General features: G+C 46.2%; 1 protein-coding gene across 1 annotated transcript; it reads right to left on the reverse strand.

Annotated features, from left to right (window-relative positions):
• Positions 1-12,611: 12,611 nt before the first annotated feature.
• Positions 12,612-20,827, reverse strand: LOC146195406 (uncharacterized). Its single transcript, XM_084596229.1, has 3 exons — positions 20,786-20,827; positions 13,835-13,901; positions 12,612-13,070 (listed from the first exon to the last, which is right to left on the reverse strand). Exons 2-3 carry the CDS (start codon positions 13,887-13,889, stop codon positions 12,745-12,747), a joined length of 381 nt encoding a protein of 126 aa, XP_084452355.1. The 5' UTR covers positions 13,890-13,901; positions 20,786-20,827; the 3' UTR covers positions 12,612-12,744.
• Positions 20,828-21,260: the final 433 nt, after the last annotated feature.

Below are 21,260 nucleotides of genomic sequence, written 5' to 3' on the forward strand. Positions count from 1 at the left end.
TACAGCAGTCAAAGAAGTAACGACAGTAATGAGATTGACGCTAGGGAAATGAAGTCAATGTTATGCCAGTGACGAAGGTTGAAGTTAAGAAATAAGTAGAAACTATGAAAACGGGGAAAGCAGCTAGATAGAATCAGGTAACGATACATTTGTTGAAGGACGGAAAGGACATTGTGCTAGAAAACTGGCCGCCCTGTATGCCCACTGTCTGGTGGCATCGACGATACCGGAACCATGGAAGAACGCATACATTACTTTGATTCATAAGATAGGGGACTCTAAGGATTTGAAAAATTACAGGTCAATCAACTTACTGTCTGTTACATATAAAGTATTTACCAAAGTAACCGCTAATAGAATTAGGGCAACTTTAGACTGCAAACAAGGAAAAGACTAAGCAGGTTTTTGGAAAGGATACTCTACTATCGATCATATTCATACCATCAACCCGACACTGAAAAGCTACGAGTTCTTAAGGATTACGAATTCCCAACCACTCCGAATGACCTCAAAACTTTTCACGGCTTCCCTTCCTGTTTACGTCACTTTGTCCGGAACATTACTAATCCAAGCGTATCTGGCCGCCGAACTGAAAGCAAACGCTGCTTAGAATTGGACACCAACTCAATAGCGCATTTTTAGGACATCAAGAGTTCCCTCCCACAAACCCTATCTTGACCCATTACGATGAATCGGCCCCATCTATTTTACATACGGACGCGAACCAAGAGGGTCTAGCAGCAGCTCTCCTACAGGAATACGAGTCTTTTGAGCAGAGTTCTCGCCTATGCGAGCCGTTAACTTTCGGATGTTGCACGCCGCCGCAGTGTACGGAACTAGGATGTCTCGCCGTTGTCTGTGTCTTCGAGACTATCCGGCCCGACCTATGTGAGTGTAAGCGCACTATTGTAACTGACAATAGCGCTTTGGATTGGCTCGAGTCCTCCAAATACTTGAATGCGAAGACTGAACGCTGGTTCCTACTACTACGGGAGTACGATTTCACCATCGTATATGAAAGCGGCATTACTCATCAAGACACCCATTTTCTTTCTCACCTTCCAGGATTGTTCCACTGAGCACTTGGCCGACTTGCGGACTGGACAAGTTCAAGCAGCAGCCATCGCTGCCATAATCCGCTCCCTCAGTTCTGCTGATGAGCAAAGCAACCGAAAGCTGCGCTGGGTCTACTGGATGGAGGGTGGCCCCTTTTACTATGTGAATCGGTTCCGGTGCCGACGTGCTGTCCGGTTGCCGGTGGTTCCTGAAGCATTACGAACGCAGGTGTTGTGCAGCTTACACGATACTAACAACTGGTCACCTTGGTCGCAGGAAGAGCTCTGCTCACGTCTTGGAGCGATATCGGTGGCCCATGATGTATTGAGACGTCAAGCTTCACATGGCGTTGTGCCAGCCATTCCAGCGTAGGAAGCCAGCAATAAGGCCCGCAAGATAGCCTTTCTGCCTCCAAGGTTGCCTTTCGAATTCGTTGTGCTACACTCTTTCGGCCGGTTTCCGAAGACGTGGGCTGGAAGCAGATACGTCCTCACTGCGATCGATGATTTCTCCAAGTGGATGGAAGCATTGCCCGTCCGACATATATCGCCTACCTATGCTGTTTTGATCGTTGAGCATCATCTTGTTCTCTGCCATGGAGAACTCCGCCTCTCGTAACGTACTTTGGGAGCTGCTTCAAATCATGTGAATTTGAGCGAGGTCTGCGCTATTCTGGCATTCAGCACTCTACAACTTCAGTCACCCATTGCAGTGCAACAGTGTAGGGCACATCAGTTTACCCTGATAGATATAATAGTCTCTTACGCCGCACCGTCCTAAACCAATTAGGACCGTTTTGTACCTGCAGCAGCTTTTACCATAAACACTGTGGTAGTTGCGTATGGTTGGACACCCTCTGTTCCTCTCAACCTGTTGTTGGGTCCGCCGAACACTGATTTGTCGGCGTCTGACTCCACTCAACGACTTCAGACCGCCCTTCTCCATGCACAGCGCAACCCCTCAGAGCTCATACGCGTGCACAAATCGCCGGTGCAGCTGCTTCAACAATTACCTCCTCCTCGCCCGGCGCATTGGTCGTGGTTCGTCGCACCATTCTGGTTTGGTTTGTGGGGTGTAACGTCCCAAAGCAACTGAGGCTATGAGAGACGCCGTAGTGGAGGACTCCAGAAATTTCGACCACCTGGGGTTCTTTAACATGCACTGACATCGCACAGCACATGGACGCCTTGCTTTTCGCCTCCATCGAAAAGCGGCCGCCGAGGCCGAGATTCGATCCCGCGTCCTTGGGAACAGTAGTCGAGCGCCGTAGCCACCACAGCGCCAACCTGGCGGGGTTCGTCGCACCATTCTCGTGACTGGCTGTGCCGCATAGATCTTGCCCCGGTACTGGCGCCCTTACCTAGTAGTTGCACCGCTTTGTTCCTGTGACGTACCGTCTAGAAGAACTGTTAGAGCGTCACCCACGCAATGTGCACAGTATTTCTCCAAAGCATATTTCCCATATGAAGCCATAAGTTAGCAGGTGCACGCGTTGACCCCGATTTAAACACCGGGTAGCGCATAACAGTACAAATCGCGTCGGCATGCCATCAATCGAGCATATGTACAGTGCTCTACGTGCACAGGGGAAAATCACAAAGCCGTTGCTGGACTGGGAACGCCCGCAACCAGTACTTTGGGCCGCTCACGCAGCATCACGACGGCCTCAACAGCCACTGCGTTGTCAACGGTCAGAAAGATCTGTCTCCGGAGCTACTTCCCCAGCGAACCTATCAAGTGTGGCGACGTCGTGTCCCTCGAATGGTCTCTGCGTTCTTCTACTGGTTTCTCATTAGGTTGGCATGTGCAGTCTTTGTTTCTGCGTGTCTGTGGTCAGGCACGTTAGTGTGTCTTCGCCCCCCCCCCCTCTGGAAAGATGGTTGGTACGCCATACACCGAGGAAGAGCGCAGCACATGAGGAAGAGGAAGCATAGTGCAAAGCTTCGGCACTATCGCATGGAGGAAAGAGCATGTTGAGGAGAATGATGATAAAGTCGGTTATTGTCTAGTGAAAGTGTCCGTGGTGTCCTACAGTGGCATCATAGACGAGTGTCATTCTACCCCGTATCAATATACGCATTGTACTTCACTCTGTCCTTTATGCTCTACGCACCTTAATTATCTATAAATGCAGCAATAAATATAGAATATCATTCGGTTTTCTTAAAACGCGCCCATCTTTTCCTTCCTACTTGTATCTTCGTTCATTAGACCAGCAGGCCATACTGGAGGCCGCCTTGACGTAAGGTAAATTTATTTTTTCTGGCAGACCTATTTCTTGCTTCTCATTTGCTTTTCTGTATTGTAATTAAACTTGCAGGTCGCTACATTAGTTCTTGCAGTACACTCCTTATCTCTTATAAATGCAGCGAGAGTCAGAGCTTACAAGCGGGAGAACGTCCCCATCATCAGTCTCTTCATCTGCAGGTGACTCTCTCTTCCTTTTCGTACGTCTACCACTCTGGCTGCCCATCCCAATGTACAGTACAAGTATTTCTTCTGGTAGACCTTGACATCATTGCCTTAGCTGCCTTGCTAATCAAGTGCAATTTAATAAATTATTATTTGCTCTACACTCGTAGTCATCTATAAATGCTGAAACAATGAGAAAATACCAGTTCTAAGAGGTCAAAGTCATCCGTCGGTTTAATGTGCGCAGGAGGACAAAGGCTGCAGTCTATATAAAGGTAGGATAATAGTAACATTCTTCAAAATATCTGTAATTGTTCCAGAATTTATACATTATAAGGAGTGCAGGCGAAAAAGAACAAACTAAAATGCACGTTCAATATCAAGGCATAAAAAGAAAATGTCGAAACAAAGGAATACCAGACGGTTTAATTTTGCCTTTTCTTCGGTATGGACACCAGTGTAGTCTGCTGGTGTAAAAGAGGTACAAATAGGAATATGTGGGGACAAATGGAGAGAGAATAATATAGAATAGTTGATATCTATACGTGTAGAGTGTGAATAACATACAATATATGTATTTAGTGAACTATAAAAGAAGATTATGGGGCTAGATCTTTGAGTCTGCCAGTATTTACAGACAAGTCGCTTGTCTTCAAGTTGTAAGCAAAATTTGTTAGGATACTGTTCTATTCTCAGCAGCAGATAGACAAGCCAGTAGCAGCAGCCCACAAAGGCTTTATTTTGAGATAGTAGCGCTCTTTTATAGATAACGCTTCAACGAGTGGCAGCAACCGTCATCGGTGTGTAATTTTATCACAACCCGTGGTCGGTACGGAACATGCCTTCCCTCTTAAATTAATGCTATAAGCGTTTCTTTCCACGATTATAACTGCAGGCTTGATAGCGATCCGGTAGTGATTATTTCTTCCCAAAGGGGCCCCTTCGGGAGACGCCATGGTTGCAGCCGTGGTGATGTTTGAGGGCTGCGCTCCTGTGTGATCTGCCTCAAACGGCGGTACCGGTCACCATCTTGAAGTGAGCTCACCTAAACATCCGTCCTCAGGCTGTTCCGCCATAGGACCGCTAAACAAGCAGAAACTAGAAGGTTCACATTCTGAGGGGCGTAATTGGAACGGCCTCCTGACTGTTGTCAATTGGAGCAGGTTCTACTTTTTTCGCGACGTCCGGGTGGATTGATTTTTGGCCTAGACGTCCATGGGGATCTCAAATTGTCGATATGGACAAAACGAAAATTTTCTCTGACTTTGACTACAAACTTAGAGTCGCTTAAGTGTTGTCCCAGAACAGCTTCCTCCCACGATAGGTTTCCCCTCTCGTAGTCTTCACGAAACCTGGATCATCAAATTCCATCCGCGGGTGCCTTCCTCGACCCTCGTTGCGATGTGTGGCGTCTCGCTCTTGACGACTCCTCGGGTCCTGCACAAAACTTGGTTTCAATAGCAAATGCTTTACTCGGGGTTGTCGGTTCAAGAATAGATCAGCCGGCGTTCTTCCCGTTATGGAATTTAGTATGTTCCCGTAAGCAAGCAAGAAGTCATTAAGGCGCTGATGCAGAGTTCTGTTGTGCCTGTTTACTTATTGTGCAGCACGGTTTTGCGCAAAGAAGCTTTTGTCGTATGAACAAGCCTTTCTGCTTCCCCATTCTACGAAGCATGGTGCGATGGCTTACGGGTGTGTCGAGTCACGTGGGAAGCGGTAAAATTACGGTATTTATGCGAAGTAAATTGAGGTCCGTTTTCACTGACTAGATATTCCGGGTAGCCATAAGCTGCAAATATACTCTTTGGACCGTCTATTGTTTTTCACGTCGTTGTAGTGCGAAGGCCGTTTGCTTCTATCCACTTTGAGTAAGAGTCCACTAGAAGGAATAATTTGGAGCCATCCTTCATGGAAAATCGACATGAACCCTCTGCCAAACGTGATTTGGATAACTCTATGGATGAAGTGGTCCTGGTGACTTTTAGGGGTTGGTTAACAAACTCCACATTGACAGAGAATAGCATCGATATCCTTGCCAATGAACGGCCACCAAATAAAAGACCTCGCGAGTATCTTCATTCTTAACATTCCTGTATGCTCTTCGTGTAGCAATGCTAACTATGCTTTTCGAAATTCATCTGGAATAAAGACTCGCTGGCCCCCCTCGACGCAGGCTTGCTCGTAGGGTATTTCATTTCGATGGACGGAAAAGGGCGGAAGCTTATCATCATAGTGCCCAGGCCACCCAAATAAGGTCAACTGCATGACGCTGGAAAGAATGTGATCGCTTTTAGTCCCACCAGCCACTTGGTTCACGGTAAGAGGAAATCTTCAAGGCATTCGTTAGTGTCACCTTCAGGCTTCACTGGAAGTGGCAGCCTTGAAAGTGCGCCGCCAATTTGCATGCTTTTGCCGTTTTGGTACCGCAGCATGTACCAATAAGCTGCTTAGGTGATTTGTATTCTATGCTTGCCGGAGGAACGATCTTCTGCGCCCTGGATCTATCGCAAGCTTTTCAACAAGTGCCGCTCGCTGAGGAAAGAAAAGCAATGTTAACTGTGAACACGCATCTCGGATGATACCAGTTTCAGTGGCTTCCGTACAGAATATTTTGCTACTTCCTCTTTTATGGCATACGGTACTGACAGTGTTTTTGCGAGCACTGGATGAGGCCATCTTTTACAAAGATGCGAGGTTCATAGTTTTTGACGATCCCCGGAGTGCTCTTGCAAAACTCGGGATACTTCTTCAGTAGGGCTTCTACCCTCTGCTACAGTGGTCTATCCGAGGACATAGTGTATACTGCTCGCTAGTTGTTCGCTAGTTTTTCTAGCCACTCTCTTCCCATGAGAGCGGACATCGACGCTCCGTTCTCTCGTGCTATCGCAACGGGCAAAGTGATTTCGCTTCTTTCTTGATCTACCAAACCGTTTGCCTTTCCAAGTACTTTCAGCTTTTCCCCCGTGTACGTGCGCAGCGACACATCTTCTGGAGCGCATTTTACATGTGCAAAACATTGCCTGTACAAACACTCTAGTACAACGTGGCCGCTGCAGCCGTGTCATTCACTATAAAAACAGTTTTTTTTCTATATTGTTGAGCTCTACGCTGTAGCCGAATGTTTACCTGAATAAAACACAATATGACAGCTCAATTCATCGGATTCATCGTACGTGGTGTCTACGTATCTGACAGCATTTGTCTTAAATTCTTTCTTGCAGACGGATTGCAAGTGCCCGTTTTATTACAATGTAAATATCCAACAGATTTCTGCCGCATGAAGTTTTCCGAAATGCCAGCAAGCACTACAAAGCTCTTTATCTTTCTTATCCTTCGACCGGGCAACTACCCTCGATTTCTCTCCGTTATCATGATCTCGTTAATCGCGAATGGCGTTCACGCTGGAAAGCTTTCCGCCAAACTCATGCACTTTCTTTGCTGTTGCGCAGCTAGCTCTTTGTCTATCGCCTTTCTAATGCCAGTTTGAACGTCAGGTTCGCTTATGCAAAAAAAAAATCTTTACGTTTCTTAGTCACGCAAACCAGCTACCAGTCTGTCCATTGGGGCATTATTTAGAAACTTCCCGAAATTGCAATCTTTTACAAGGTGCTTCAGTTCAATTATGAAACAATTGACACTTTGATTTTCAAGCTTCATTCGGCAAATAAACTTGCAACGCTCAGCAATGATTGAATGATCTGGCCTGAATTGAGCTTCTGAAAGCTGATTAATTTCGCGGAACGTCTTTTGAGACGGCAATTCAGGCACCACTATCTTCTTTAACTCTTCATATGCTTTCGCTCCGAGTACATTGAGAAACAACCTTAGTTTCTTGTCTTCAGGGACATCATTTATATCTACGTAGTTCTCAAATTGTTTAAAATACAAGCATGTTGTCAATTTTCGGGTCTAATTTTTTCTGGCCAAACTTACGGCCATGGCCTTGTGGTAGAGCATCCGCCTCGACTTCGGGAGGTACGGGGTTCGATCCCCAGGGCAGCCGGGTACCCACCGGTTTCCAATGGGTACAAGATTTCCCCGGGCCTCGTGCTCGGCTCTTCTGGGGTGAAATGCTTGGAAAAAGGGCCATGAACCAAAATGTTGGTTCAAGAAGTAAAAAAGGGCCACATAATGGGCTTTTGCCGCACAAGGCGGACTTATTGTTGTCCGATAGCGGAACTGATCACTGCCACATCGGAGCAACTATTTGGGACCTATGACCCCTTTCCCAAACATTCCACCCCAAAGAGCCGAGCACCAGAGCGGGGGAAAGCTTGTACCTATTCAACAGCCGGTGGGTGCCCGGTGGCATAAGGGATCGAACTTGGTACCTCCCGAAAACGAGGCGGACGCTCTACCACAAGGCCACGTTTCGGTGTTCAAAAAAGGGTTAACACCGAAACGTGGCCTTGTAGTAGAGCATCCGCCTCGTGTTCGGGAGGTACGAGGTTCGATCCCTGGTGCCGCCGGGTACCCACCGGCTGTTCAATGGGTACAAGCTTTCCCCCGGTCTGGTGCTCGGCTCTTTGGGGTGAAATGTTTGGGAAAGGGGTCATAGGTCCCAAATTGTTGCTCCGATGTGGCAGTGATCAGTTCCGCTTTCGGACAACAATAAGTTCGCCTTATGCGGCAAAAGACATTATGTGGCCTTTTTTTCCAAGCATTTCACCCCAGAAGAGCCGAGCACCAGGCCGGGGGAAAGCTTGTACCCATGAAACACCGGTGTGTAACCGGCGGCACCAGGGATCGAACCCAGTACTTCCCGAATGCTAGGCGGATGCTCTACCAGCAAACTTCATTTAACTGTAGAGCTGATTTCCTCGATGCGCCTTGTCCGTAGTGCCCGTTCCCGTTGGCTTGCTCCAACCTGTCGCTGAAGTCCATGTACGGGCTCGTGACGCCTCGCTTCCTCACCACGTTCGTGCGCTTCTCCGTGCCGTTGACGACATTCAAGCTGTAAGTGCTCCGTGTCGCCATGCGCCGGGGATGGTTCATCCTAGTGACTGCGGCTGGCCAGCAGTGATTAGCTGCATGCTGGATCCCATCCTCGTCGCCCGAGTTTCTATTCTCAGCAGCAGAAAGACGAGCCAGTGCCAGCAACGCGAAAGGTTTTATTTCTAGGAAGCTGCACGTTTTTATAGATGACGTTGCAACGAGCACCATCAAACGTCATCGGTGGGCAATCTTATCACAACCAGTGGCTGGTAAGGAACAAACACTAGTTATGCTTAAGTCAGGATGAAAAATGAAATAATGCAGTAGGCTAAAGAACCAGGCTTATAATTATGAGCTCTTAACTCGGGCACAGATAGTTTTCCTTACCTTACTGTTAAAAGTAAACATGCTTGGCTTTGACAGTGTGATGTTAGCAACTACTCGTTCTGTACATAGCTGGATTTTGCACAGAACTGTTTAAAGATTTAATCCCCTGAGCTTTTTAGCATATGCACCTTTCATCTTGGCCTTCGTCTAGAGCCACGTTTTAAGCGCAAGCATATCTGTGTCGTATACATGCCCCCGTGCTCTCGATTGCCAAAAATCTTGTGAAAGGGTGCCTGGTTAAACTTTATTATGATATGCTCTACGCCTCAATAGGCCAAAGTAGTCCCACATTCTTCATTATTATCGCATCCTGCTGCCTGTGAACAAACGAAATACAGCATAATTTGTTGGCCAACATTATATACTTCTTACATTCCAAAAAGGGATATCATGGACCAGTGCTTAAACTTCAATGCTGTCTATGTCACTTATCTATTGTTTGATATATTTAATTGTGGGGCCGTGCATTTCATTACAAATAAATTATTCATAACTTCCTCTGTATTGCTAAAAAGCCACGGCTGTGTTATCTGTAGTTATAGAGAAGGAGAAATGAATGCTGTCAAAACATTTGGAACAAGACTTAACTAAGCACAATATAAGAATGTTTTATCAAAGGCGCATCATATTTTCAAAACCTCACTGTTTTATACTCTCTCGGGAGGATACGAGCAACTGTCATTAGATAAATCTCTGTAGCTTGGGTCTGTACCTAGTTCAGGCTGCTCTTTTGTTTCGAGCCAAATCCCTCAAACCTCGCTTGAAGCAGAGGCATCCTTAGGGCCTGCTCTGTGCACTCATAAAGTGCCCAAATTGCTTTGGACAGGGCTTGCTGTTGCAGGTATAGCTAGAAGGGGGCCCAGCAGCCATTAGCCTCGTTATTTCTCACTGAGAGGGTAACCGCTATCTGCTCGTTCTTCCATCTCAGGGCTGCTGGCAGGATGTATTGTGCAGTGCACTGCAGCTGAGCCATTGGCCATCCCTACTCCATGTGGCATAAGGATCCATGAAGCGATGCAAAAACATTGTACTTCTTGGCCGGCGGCACAGCTGCAGCAGCTCAGTAGAAAGCTAGTCGGGTTGTTCCGCGTATCCGAGGTTCTGGAGCTAAATTATACTTGTGAGCACCCCATTCAGGTGACTACAGTAGCGAGACGTTCCTACTGGATAAGTTCAATGGGCCTGCTCATCGTAACAGTTTGCCCTCAATGCAAAGAGCACTATTTACGGATCTGCACTATCCTTCTGGGGAAAAAAAAGCAAAAAGAGGACAGTGCAAGCATTTCTGTTAAGACCATCTAGGTGGTGTTAAATTATTATTAGAAAATTGACGATAAAAGCATTCTAGTGCTGGTTTTCCGATGCGCACGATTCTAGTATAAATAGTTAAGTCATACTGTGGCAAAATGAAAGCTTTGACAGAGTGCTATTTCATTATTATATAGACGTCGATTACTAGTACTACTTCCATTTAAACAAAGCACCAAAAAAATGGTCTTAAAAGAAAGCCAGGTAAACATGATTTTTTTTTGTTCTTCTTTCTGTTCATCTTCCTTTTAGGTCTATTGTGCTTTCGCTTCTTCGTGATAATCGAATGCCTACCAACTGCCAGGATTCTGTAAATTCAAATTTTCCACTTAGCAAGAAAAATGACATCGAGACATGAAATGAAAAGTACGGTTAGGTTCTTCAAATCCCAGTACATTCGCAACAAAGCCACCGGACTGTGGACTGTTCTGTGAGTGACCTGTCAGTATCCAGGCGGAGAGGAGCATGTTTCTAATCCAAAGGCATCATACTGTCATCTGCATCACTAGAAATGTTGCATTATTATATAGGTTCATAAGAGTAAGCTTGCTTAAAGCAAGCGAGAGTAATATGGAAATTGAGTCGTGGGCATGAGAAAGAACAAATTTTCCGGAGAGGATGCTGGTTTTTCGAAGCCTAAGCACTGGCTTTACCAGGAATCATTCAAAGCGCCAGCCCCGGCCACCTTTGTTCCCTTAAGATTGTACTCCACCATAAAAAATATCCGCTTTGTGTACAATGAAACCTCACAACATATTCTAACGGACACAAAGCTGTCGCAATAACATCGGGCTGCTTCAAAACAGTCGGAAAGGTCTGTATTTACCAAGATGTACTTGTAGTCCAGTGCGCGATCATAATACCTATCGTCTATGCAATGCGGGCGTGGTAATAGAAACAAAGTGGTCACAGTACTGTAAGGTTTGTTTAAAAGGGACAGAAGACTGGAATTTAGGTCTCGATTTTTTTTTCGCCGCAGTGGAAAGATTGATCTCTAAAATATTCAATTCCATAACGGTTTTGATAGAAACGCTGTAGCAAAATTTTTACCGGGAATTTTTCGATCAATGCGTGCGCCGTATTTATGTAGTCCGATGCTGGAAACCATGACCAGTGACCGCGGTGACAACTGGTGGTCGACAAAAACGACGTACCGAAAACAAATATGGCTTTCACTCACCAGACAGTAATCAGGCATTTTTTGTGAAGAGTAACGTCCTTTTCAGTTTCACATTCAATGCTGTTACGGCACAATAACGCACGCCCTCGTCAAGGAAAGTTTTAGTGGACAGTCATCGCTTCATTCACAAAATTGCTAACACTGTGGCGCCATCTAGTGGCAAAACCTGAAAGCATACCTCTCGCGGTGCGAAAGCGAAGGTGGTTTACTGTTAAGGACGCACTGGAGAGAGCGTAAAGTATAAAAAATTTTGGTCAGCACTTTTAGAAGAGAAAAGAACAGTGTGCAGTTACTAAAATCAGCGATAATTTGCTGACTTGTAGTCACGTGGGGGCTACGCTGAGAGTACTAGGGTTTATCCGCTAGATTGCGCCTCGGTTGTTATTATGTGATTTTCAATAGCAAATTAAAATTGCAAAGCCTATTTTCTTTGATATTGTAGTGCTCGATCTGTACTATAGGAGGCAAGATCTTTTCATCTCCACCATAATTTCATGACATATTTTGGCCCGTGTTCTGTTCCTTTAAACACTTTGAAGAAAGACAGGTCTTTAAAGTTTCACCCAAGCCACTCGTAGGTGAGTGTGCGATCATAATGCGCCATCATCGATGCATTGTGGGCGCCGAAACCATATCACATCTTTGACGACATGATCGTTAACGCGTAACCGAAACAAACAATCCGCACACAGCAATAGAACAACTGTAAGGCCTAATATTTTAAGAGAGAAAGGAAAAGTAGACTTGTCCATTGCATTCTGTGTGCGGCGCAGGCAGACTCACACATCACTCCGTTGTGCACTACTAGCTTTGCTGCCGGTGCCTCTTCACCAGTGCTTTCGACGTGTAATATGAATAGGCAAAATATCTGGGAAATGTGGGCAATATAAAAATGCTCCCGCACCTCTCGTCACTCAACGATTTTTATTTAAACCATGAAATAAAATAATCGCTCAACGAGAAGCCGTTAACACGGTCCACCCTTGCCCAGTCCTCTGCGGCATTCATTGCGAGTAACTTCACAGAACGCGTCGCTTGATTGGTTCGTTTTTTGCCGCTAAATGGCAGTATTTTCGCTTACGGTTTATACGTCTCCCATAGCCCTTTGCCTGTTGGTCTGACATCTCTCCCTGAAAGGCAGCTGAAGATCAGATACTATAACATTGCCCAACTGATATATATTTAAGCGCATTATTCTTATCTAGCTTTCCTCTGCTTCGAATGCGACAAACAATGTAACGAAAACAGCAAGAGAGAGTCAAGAAGAGTCAGTTTGGGCTTTTTGCATGCTTCTTTAATTGATTCGATTAGTATTACTGTAAATAATAGCAGAGCCGTGCAGTGGAAAGTGCTGGTTACCAGAAGATTAGAAGAAAACTTCTAATACTGTGTGGCTTGCAAACATCCACAATGCTCTTCAAGGCTTTAACCGATGCCGCTGCCGGAGTGAGAGACGATGCAATTTGTTAGTGTCCTTCCGCGACACGGCCGATACCGCCGCCACATAGGGAGCCCAAGCAGTCAGCACCAATGCGTGCTTCCGCCTCTTGGGGTCCTTCCTCAACTCGACCGAGACCCCCACCACATAGGGAGCCCAGACAATCAGCACCAATGCGTGCTTCCGCCTCTTTTGGTCCTTCCTCTACTCGACCGATACCGCCGCCACATAGGGATCCCAAGCAGTCAGCACCAATGCGAGCATCTGCCTCCTGGGGTCCTTCTGCCACTCGCTCATTTGCTTCGTCTGCAGCTCGTGCCTCCGGCACAGCTTTTGCAAATGTCAGCATGGCCTCTGAAGATGTTTTAAGAAAAACGGCACAACAAACGGTCATACAACAGTCATATTTCCTGTTCGCCTTAGTGGCAAGAGCTAACATTGTGCTTAATTCTGCCTGACTGATGGTATTGGTGGAAGCACTTTTCTTTAGACCTATCAATGAGGGCAGCTGGCATTTAGGCGATTCCGTAAGAACTGACGGGACGAGAACGATGTAAAAACGGGGGTACTAATACATAGAAATTTGCAGGTTCTCGGAAAGTCTTCTGCCTACTGCTAAAATACATTGCTATAGTTCGCCCTTTAGGAAGCACCCTTGCAGCAATTTTGGCATTTTTATAAGGCAGAGAGTACGTGAGGAAACAATTCACTTTCCCTTTGGGTGGGTGAACGGGGCGCAATATATATTATGAGCACGCATGTGGCATATCATGATTATTTTTCTTTTTTCGGCAAACATACGGCGTTTGTCGCGCTACTGAGGTGTTTTTGTGTATTGTTAAGTGACGCGTATTAATCTGTTTTACAATCTGAATAAAAAGAAGAACGGGTATTGTATTATCTTAGTCTAATTGCGCCTTCTTTCTTGAAACATTCTAGAATTTACTGTTCATTTCGCAGCTTTACTTCTAGCATTGTGCCAACATAATAAATTGAAATTGGATTCGGTAGATGAGAGAGCACCACTTTTTTAAAGTTATCTATTTATTGCTAGCGCAGATAAAGCAAAGAAACTATAGAAGGCGCTTGAAAATATTTTTCCTTATTGTACGGCATACCTGACAACAGAAAGCCAGAAATGCCCATGCCGAGGAGAAGGGCCTTGAAATGCATAGTAGAATAGTGCTGGAAAAGAGAAGCATGTGTGAGCAATTCCGCTATGAGAAATTTGTTCTTTTAAAGTAATTATTCTATTTTTTATTCACTACTGTCGCGTCTTCATTTAAACGACAAAATATGTGCTACTGGAATGGTTTACCCAGGAAATATAATTTCTGTGAAACCTACAGCTTACCTTCAAGACTGCTTTCAAGAAAACAATAATGAAAAATATTGAAGAAGTTTTATCTCTCCCGTAACCTCTAAAGCACATAATAGCATTTTCTTCATTTCCTTAGTACCTTGGGCTTAGGTGCATCAATGATTACTTCTGTTCGGGAAGTAACGATTGAGGGCCTGGGATGCCGTATACATTTATTCCTGAGTGAAAAACGTACAATATTTGCCTCTTCTGTATATTATTTGTGTATAATGTAGTGTGGTAATCTTCCTCTCATAGCCACTGCCATGCATCGCGTGCTGGCGCACTCAGACGAAGAAGATGGTCGTTGTCTTTGTGATTTGCTACTCCTGACGCTCCGCGGCGAGTTTATCCTTAGCAGTTGAATCCATCTGCGTCGACTGAATAAACACACCCCTGCAATTGGCAGATGTGCTGGGTATGTTCCCGTCCACCCTGGAATTAAGAAGCCGCACATTGCCACCTGCTTCCACCATGCCGGACGATACTGCCTCGACATCGCCGCCCCTCCCAACCACAGTCCTGTGTTCTAGAGCTCTACGGCAGCGTGATCCAATCCTCTTCAGTGGCACAGCTGATCAAGACATCGACGATTGGTTGCGCGCGTACGAGCATTTGATGTATGTATGTATGTATGTATGTATGTATGTATGTATGTATGTATGTATGTATGTATGTATGTATGTATGTATGTATGTATGTATGTATGTATGTATGTATGTATGTATGTATGTATGTATGTATGTATGTATGTATGTATGTATGTATGTATGTATGTATGTATGTATGTATGTATGTATGTATGTATGTATGTATGTATGTATGTATGTATGTATGTATGTATGTATGTATGTATGTATGTATGTATGTATGTATGTATGTATGTATGTATGTATGTATGTAGTATAACACCTGACGGCTTATAGTTACAACAGATGGGACGACACTATCAAACGAAGTAACTAATCTTTTATCTCATTAAAGTGGCGAACCTCTGGTTTCGCAACCATGAGGCAGACCTGCCATCTTGGTCTGCATTTTGAGAAGAATTTTGCGGAAGTGTTAGGTCGCCCTGCATTCGCAAGCTCCGAGCAGAACAACGCTGGCGCAAGCGCCCTCAGCATGCCGAAGAGACCTTCACCAGTTATATTCAAGACATCGTTTGCCTGTCCAAGTTTGTCGAAGACCCCTAATGTCTAAAGCGGATAAGATTGAAAACACCCTGACAATCACCTCTGAGGACGCGGCCAGATGTTCTGGGTGAAAAGTCCTGCCACGGTCAGTGATGTGATCAAACTTTGCCCGAGCTACGACGGCCTTCGTAAAAAACGCCCTTCTACCCGGCGGTCTGGTTTTAGAGACGACATCTCTGCACTAGCGCTGGGTGGCTCTACCGCATTAGAGGACAGCCCTTTACTTCAACAAATCAAAGCCTCCGTTCAAGACGTCGCCTGCCAGCTATCACTGATCCGTCAGTTACCAGATACTGGCCGCCTTGTTCCCCACAAGGCTCCGTCCTTGGCCCTTACGATACGGCGTGCCGTGCAAGATCACATCGCTGATGTCCTTCCGCCCAGCTCCATGCTCCTGCCGAGCACTGTGGTGCCTCCCAGCCCCGTGCCGGCGCAAGCAACGGCGCCATTGACTTATGCCCAAGTTGCGGCCAGACCGCTAATGCCATCAGCATCTCTTTCCTACCAGACCGCTGCTTCCAAACTTACTTCGTCTTTGCCTGGGTCTGCATTTCATGTCCCTATTCCAAGAGTGCGCCAACGCCCTACGGACCCTTAGCGTACTGTGGACAACTGGCCAATCTGCTACTCTTCCGGGCTACCCGGCCATGTCGCACACCTTAGCCGCCAACGCCTTCCACCTTCTCGCCCTGACGTCTGTAACTACTCCTACGATACGCACCTGCCCTCGCCGAGAACTCCGCCCGGTTCCAACTTTGTATCTCGCGACAAACAAACATATCCCACTCGCCGATCACCTTCCCCTCGTCGCCGTTCCCCGTCCCCGCTTCTCCGACGTTCTACAGGCGCTGTTGAGGGAAACTAACAGTCGCAGTTCCCGGGGCGAAAACAGCGCTTGGTTCGAACTCTTCATGTCCTGCGTGTTCTCCTGCTAAAGTAATACAAGTGTTCGTAGACGGCGTCGCAATACCAGCTGTTGTCTACACTGGCGCTGCCGTATCCGTCAACAGTGAAGCTCTTTGCCGTCGTCTTTGTAAGGTGACCACCGCGCTTTCCGTCTTTTCGCCTCGCAGCGCCTCATCACAGCGCATTCATCCCTCAGCGCTGTGCACGGCCCGTATTCTTATCGAAGACGTCTTAAACACCATGGAGTTTATTGCACTGTCTCACTGCTCACAAAACATCATCCTGGGCTGCGATTTTGTTTCCGCTCATCGTGTCTGTATTTACTGCGCCCGCGCGGGAGTTTCCTTTTTCCTCTTTGCGATACTGTCTTGTGTGACGTCCCTACCCGGTCTGCAAAACTCCTTGTCGTCACAGACCTCAGAAATTCCTCCATTTTCTGCTGCTTTCGTTTCAGTCTCCTGTGAAAGTGCTACTACTTCGACTGTCTTCTTCCCACCTTCCGATGTCGCTTTATGCCATTCAGGCCTCCTGCTTTCATTTGCTGCTCTGAGGTTCGAAGGCGGTCTTAGTGCAATGTACGTCTTGAATCCATTTTCGTCCATGTCTGTCCTGCTACGCGGCAAGTACTTCGGCCGTATTGAAGGACTTGACCCCATTCTTGTAAATACTCTTCCTGGCACGCCTACCTCATTACAATTTAATGTTTTCAGCTCTTGCGATATAGCGACCGCTTCGACACCACTCAATGTTTTTCAACGAGCTATTGAGGCAGACCTTCCACCCCAATAGCGCGATCAACTCACTGCCCTTCTACCGAGCTTCATTTCTGCCTTTGACCTTCCTCATACTGCTCTGGGTTGTAAGTTTGTCGTTACTCACACAATCGGCTCTGGTATTAACGCACCTTTACGACTGCGTCCTTATCGCGTGTCGGCCTCTAAGCGCAAAGACATTGTTAACATAGACAATATGCTTCGTCGGGGCGTCATACAGCCATCAAAAAGTCCATGAGCTTCTCAGGTTATTTTCGTCAACAAGAAAGATGGTTTCATTCGGATTTGCGTCGATTACCGTAGGCTAAAAAAGATCACGAGCAAAATCGTCTATCCTCAGCTACGATTCGGCGACGCCTTGAACTGTTTACAGGGAGCCGAGTATTTCTCCTCTTTGGATTTGCGGTCTGGCTGCTGGCAGGTGCCGATGGCTGACGATGACTGCTCGAAAACTGCCTTTATAACACCTGACGCCTTATACGAGTTCAACGTTATGCCGTTTGGCCTTTGCAATTGCCCGGCTACTTTCGAGCGCCTGATGGACACTGTTCGTCGTGGACTCAAGTGGCAGACCTGTCTTTGTTATCTGGATGACATCGTAGCCTTTTCTACCGACTTATCTTTCCACTTCTCCGTCTAAAGCATATCCTCACGTGTCTCGCCGACACTGGGCTTCAGTTCAATTTGAAGAAGTGCAACTTTGCCTCTCGAAAACTCATAATTTTAGACCACGTAGTTTTTAAAGATGGCGTTCTTCTCGACCCCACCAAACTTGGCGCAGTTGCAGACTTTCCGCAGCCAACCTCCTTGAAGCAGCTCAGGAGCTTTATCGGCCTCTGCTCCTACTTTTAACGTTTCACCTTGAACTTCGCCTCTATCATCGCTCCTCTTACCCAGCTCCTTGTCTCCAGCTGCGACTTTTCCACCTGGACTCCAGCCTGCGATAAAGCCTTCGACACTCTACGCCGCCTTTTGGCTTCGCCTCCCATTCTACGCCACTTTGATCCGACGGCGCCTAAGGAGATCCACACTGAAGCCAGCGGTATTGGGCTTGGTGCCATCCTTACACAATGTAAGCCTGGTTTCAGCGAGTATGTTGTGTTATACGCCAGCCGAAAATTGACGAAAGCAGAGTCTAATTATTCAGAAACAGAAAGAGAATGTTTGGCCATTATTCAGGCCATCGGAAACGTTTGTCCCTATGTGTATGGCCGACCGTTTTATGTCATTACCGATCATCCCGCTTTGCGCTGGCTGGCCTCTCTGAAAGACCCTCCAGTCGCCTTGCTGGCTGGGCCCTTCGTCTCCAGGAGTACGACATTCATGCCATTTATCGATCAGGTCCGAAGCATACGGATGCGAATGCCCTTTTCCGCTCGCCATTGCCTAGTGATACCTCGTCTGACCATGTCTGTGGTTACGATTTGTCTGCTCTTTCCACTGTCGACACGGCTACCGAGCAGCGAAATGACCCGTGAATCAGTGCGCTTTTGGATTTTTTTTCAAGTCCTACTTCCGGTCGTTCATCCAAAGCGCTCGTCCTACAAGCCCACCACTTCTCCATTCGTGACGGTCTCCGCTATCGCCGCCGTCATTTGCTTGATGAACGGAAGTGGCATCTAGTCATCCCGTGTCATCTCCGGAGCCGGCATTTTTGATGCATGCTATGGTCCCCCACAGTGTGCCCACTGTAGCGTATTGAAAACCTACACGCGCCTACGTCTGTGATTTGATTGACGTGGAATCTGCAGCTTTGTACGACATTTTGTGCGCGCTTGCGACTCTTGTCAACGCCGAAAACTCCTCCGAAGTCCCCTGTTTCGTTACAGCCGTTACCCTGTCCTGCTCGTTCGTTTGACCGTGTTGGTACAGATCTCTATGGCCCTGTCCCTAGTACTTCAGCTGGAAACCGGTGGATTATTGCGGCAGTGGACGATCTTACTCGCTACACAGAAACATCCACGTTACCCCCTGCCTCCGCAAGAGACATTGGTTTGTTTCTTCTCAGCAACTTTATTCTTCGCCACGGGACTCTGAAGGAAGTGCTCAGTGAAGTGCTCTTGAGGCCCTACTGAAATAATTCCGCATCATTCACCGCACCGCTATTTCTTACCATCCTCAGATGATGGCCTGACCGAACGCTTCAACTGTACTCGGAGTGACATGCTGGCCATATACGTCAACGACGCTCATTCCAACTGGGACCAGGTTCCTCCCTTCGTGACCTACGCGTACAACACGGCGATACAGACCACCACTGGATTCTCTCCCTTCTTTCTTTACGGGCGCGAGCCAACCTGCGCAATGAACGTGCGCTTTTTCCCTATTGCCCTGATGTCTCTGGATCGACGCCACTTTCGGACGCCGCCCAGTACGCAGAAGAATGCCGTCAGCTTGCTCGTTCCCTTACAACGGAAAACCAGTGGCAACAAAAACACCACCGCGACACCAACTAGGCGTCGTCAGATGCACCTAACTCCCTGGTGGGGCTCTGGGTCCCTACCACAACCGCCGGGCTTTCAAAGAAGCTTCTTCCTCGATATCACGGTCGCTACCGACTCCTCCAACAAACATCTCATCTGAAGTACGCAGTTGAGCCTGTTGCGAATGCTGTGGACTTGCGTCGCCGTGGACGCGCAACAGTTCATGTAAACCGAATCAAGCACTACTACAATTCGTCTGTACTTCCGGCTCCATAAGTCGCCAGGATGGCTCCTTCTGTACCCCGAGGGGGAAATGCAGTGTGGTAATCTTCGTAATCATAGCCACTGACATGCATCGCGTGCTGGCGCAATCGAGGACGAAGACGGTGGTTGTTGTCTGTGTGATTCGCTACGCCTGACGCTCGCTGCGAGTTCATCCTGAGCAGTTGAATCCATCTGCGTCGACTAAATAAACACACACCTACAATAAATATATTCTCCTCCATTTAAAAGAACTCTGAAAATGGCTATTTTCTATCATAGATCTCGTTCAGAGGCATTTCTCCACTAGAACTGACTTCAGCAGCACTATCAGAATTACAAGCGTTATATCAAACATTCCCTTTTATCAGCAATGTTGCAGAGATTTCCTGCACCATTTTCAAGATCCTTAACGCATCATGTGCATGTAATTGTTTCAATGAACTTCTCTAGGACGCCTTCATTTCACACCCTAAGAAATCAATTCATGTGCCGTTAAAAATTTCACATATAATGATAATAAATCTAGATTTCAGAACATATAGTAGAATTACGCCACCCTACAATTGTTTATAACAATCAACAATGACTTAAAGAATTTCATTTTCTTAATTGATTAGTTAACACGCAGATGGTGGTATTTTGAGTAATCTTAAGTACGGCAGTTTTAGAAATGAAAAAATTGTGTTCTCAGTGACAGATTTTAAGTAACCCAATATACTATGATGGTTACATTTTTATCAGTAAGGCAAATTATAGCTTGGAAGAGTAAACAAGCTGTTATTGTCGTAGTAGCGAGCGCCGAGGCTTATGAATTACAAAGAAGTGAGGCGTATAGATCTTGAAGCCATGTGTTTGGAATAGTGATGAACGACGTCCTAGATAAGCAATAAACTTCTGCACAATACGTCTTTTACACTCATATAGTTGAAAGAGCTCTATAAATGGGCCAGTGCCTCAAACTCGATAAAATATGTTTTCAAGGTGTTGCTTTTACATTTGTTTGTTCATACTTTAACTTAAAGAATTGCCTGTATGATACAAAATGTCGAGGGTTCATCCAGCACTGCCATATGAATTTCGCAGAAAATGTTTGATTTCTAAAATACTTCCACCTATTCTATCTCTCCGACGTTGTAGAATACAAACATACCTTTCGTCACAACAAATAGGCGGCAGATGGTATGGGGTCGGATATTGGCCGCCTTTTATTTAACTGCTGGAACGACACGTGACTAGGATATGTTGCTTTTCCTCTGGAAACATGGACCCTAAGATTCAATTTAGGTATATCAACCATGACAAGCATAATCACATTTAAACTTTTGCATCACTAAACTGAAAGGCAGATATAAATTTAAAAATTCTACTTGCCAAAATGTCATTCAACCTAGACTCCGAATGCGGCAATGCCATGAGCTAATTCTATTTAGCTCGAATGCTACGACAGTATCGGAGCTAGATATGAGCAAGCCACAATGTGATGTAGGCCGTTTGGACAGGGATTTATATTTCGCACATGGTGATAACACGGACGGTCTGAGCGACATTCCAATTTAGGCAGTCCTCGAATACCTAAAAAAGTGAAAAAAAAAACAAGTGTAAAAGAAATAGCGCAGTTCGTTTAG

Source organism: Amblyomma maculatum, chromosome 3, assembly GCF_055883805.1.
Source record: "Amblyomma maculatum isolate TAMU_Amacu chromosome 3, ASM5588380v1, whole genome shotgun sequence".
In the NCBI taxonomy this organism is placed as follows: domain Eukaryota; kingdom Metazoa; phylum Arthropoda; class Arachnida; order Ixodida; family Ixodidae; genus Amblyomma; species Amblyomma maculatum.

Bases quoted from the DNA above. Each gene is read 5' to 3' on its own strand.
- LOC146195406 (XM_084596229.1), bottom strand. From the start codon at position 13,889: ATGCATTTCAAGGCCCTTCTCCTCGGCATGGGCATTTCTGGCTTTCTG. The intron at 13,071-13,834 runs GTATGCCGTACA...AAACATCTTCAG, and splicing joins TTCTGGCTTTCTGTTGTCAG to AGGCCATGCTGACATTTGCA.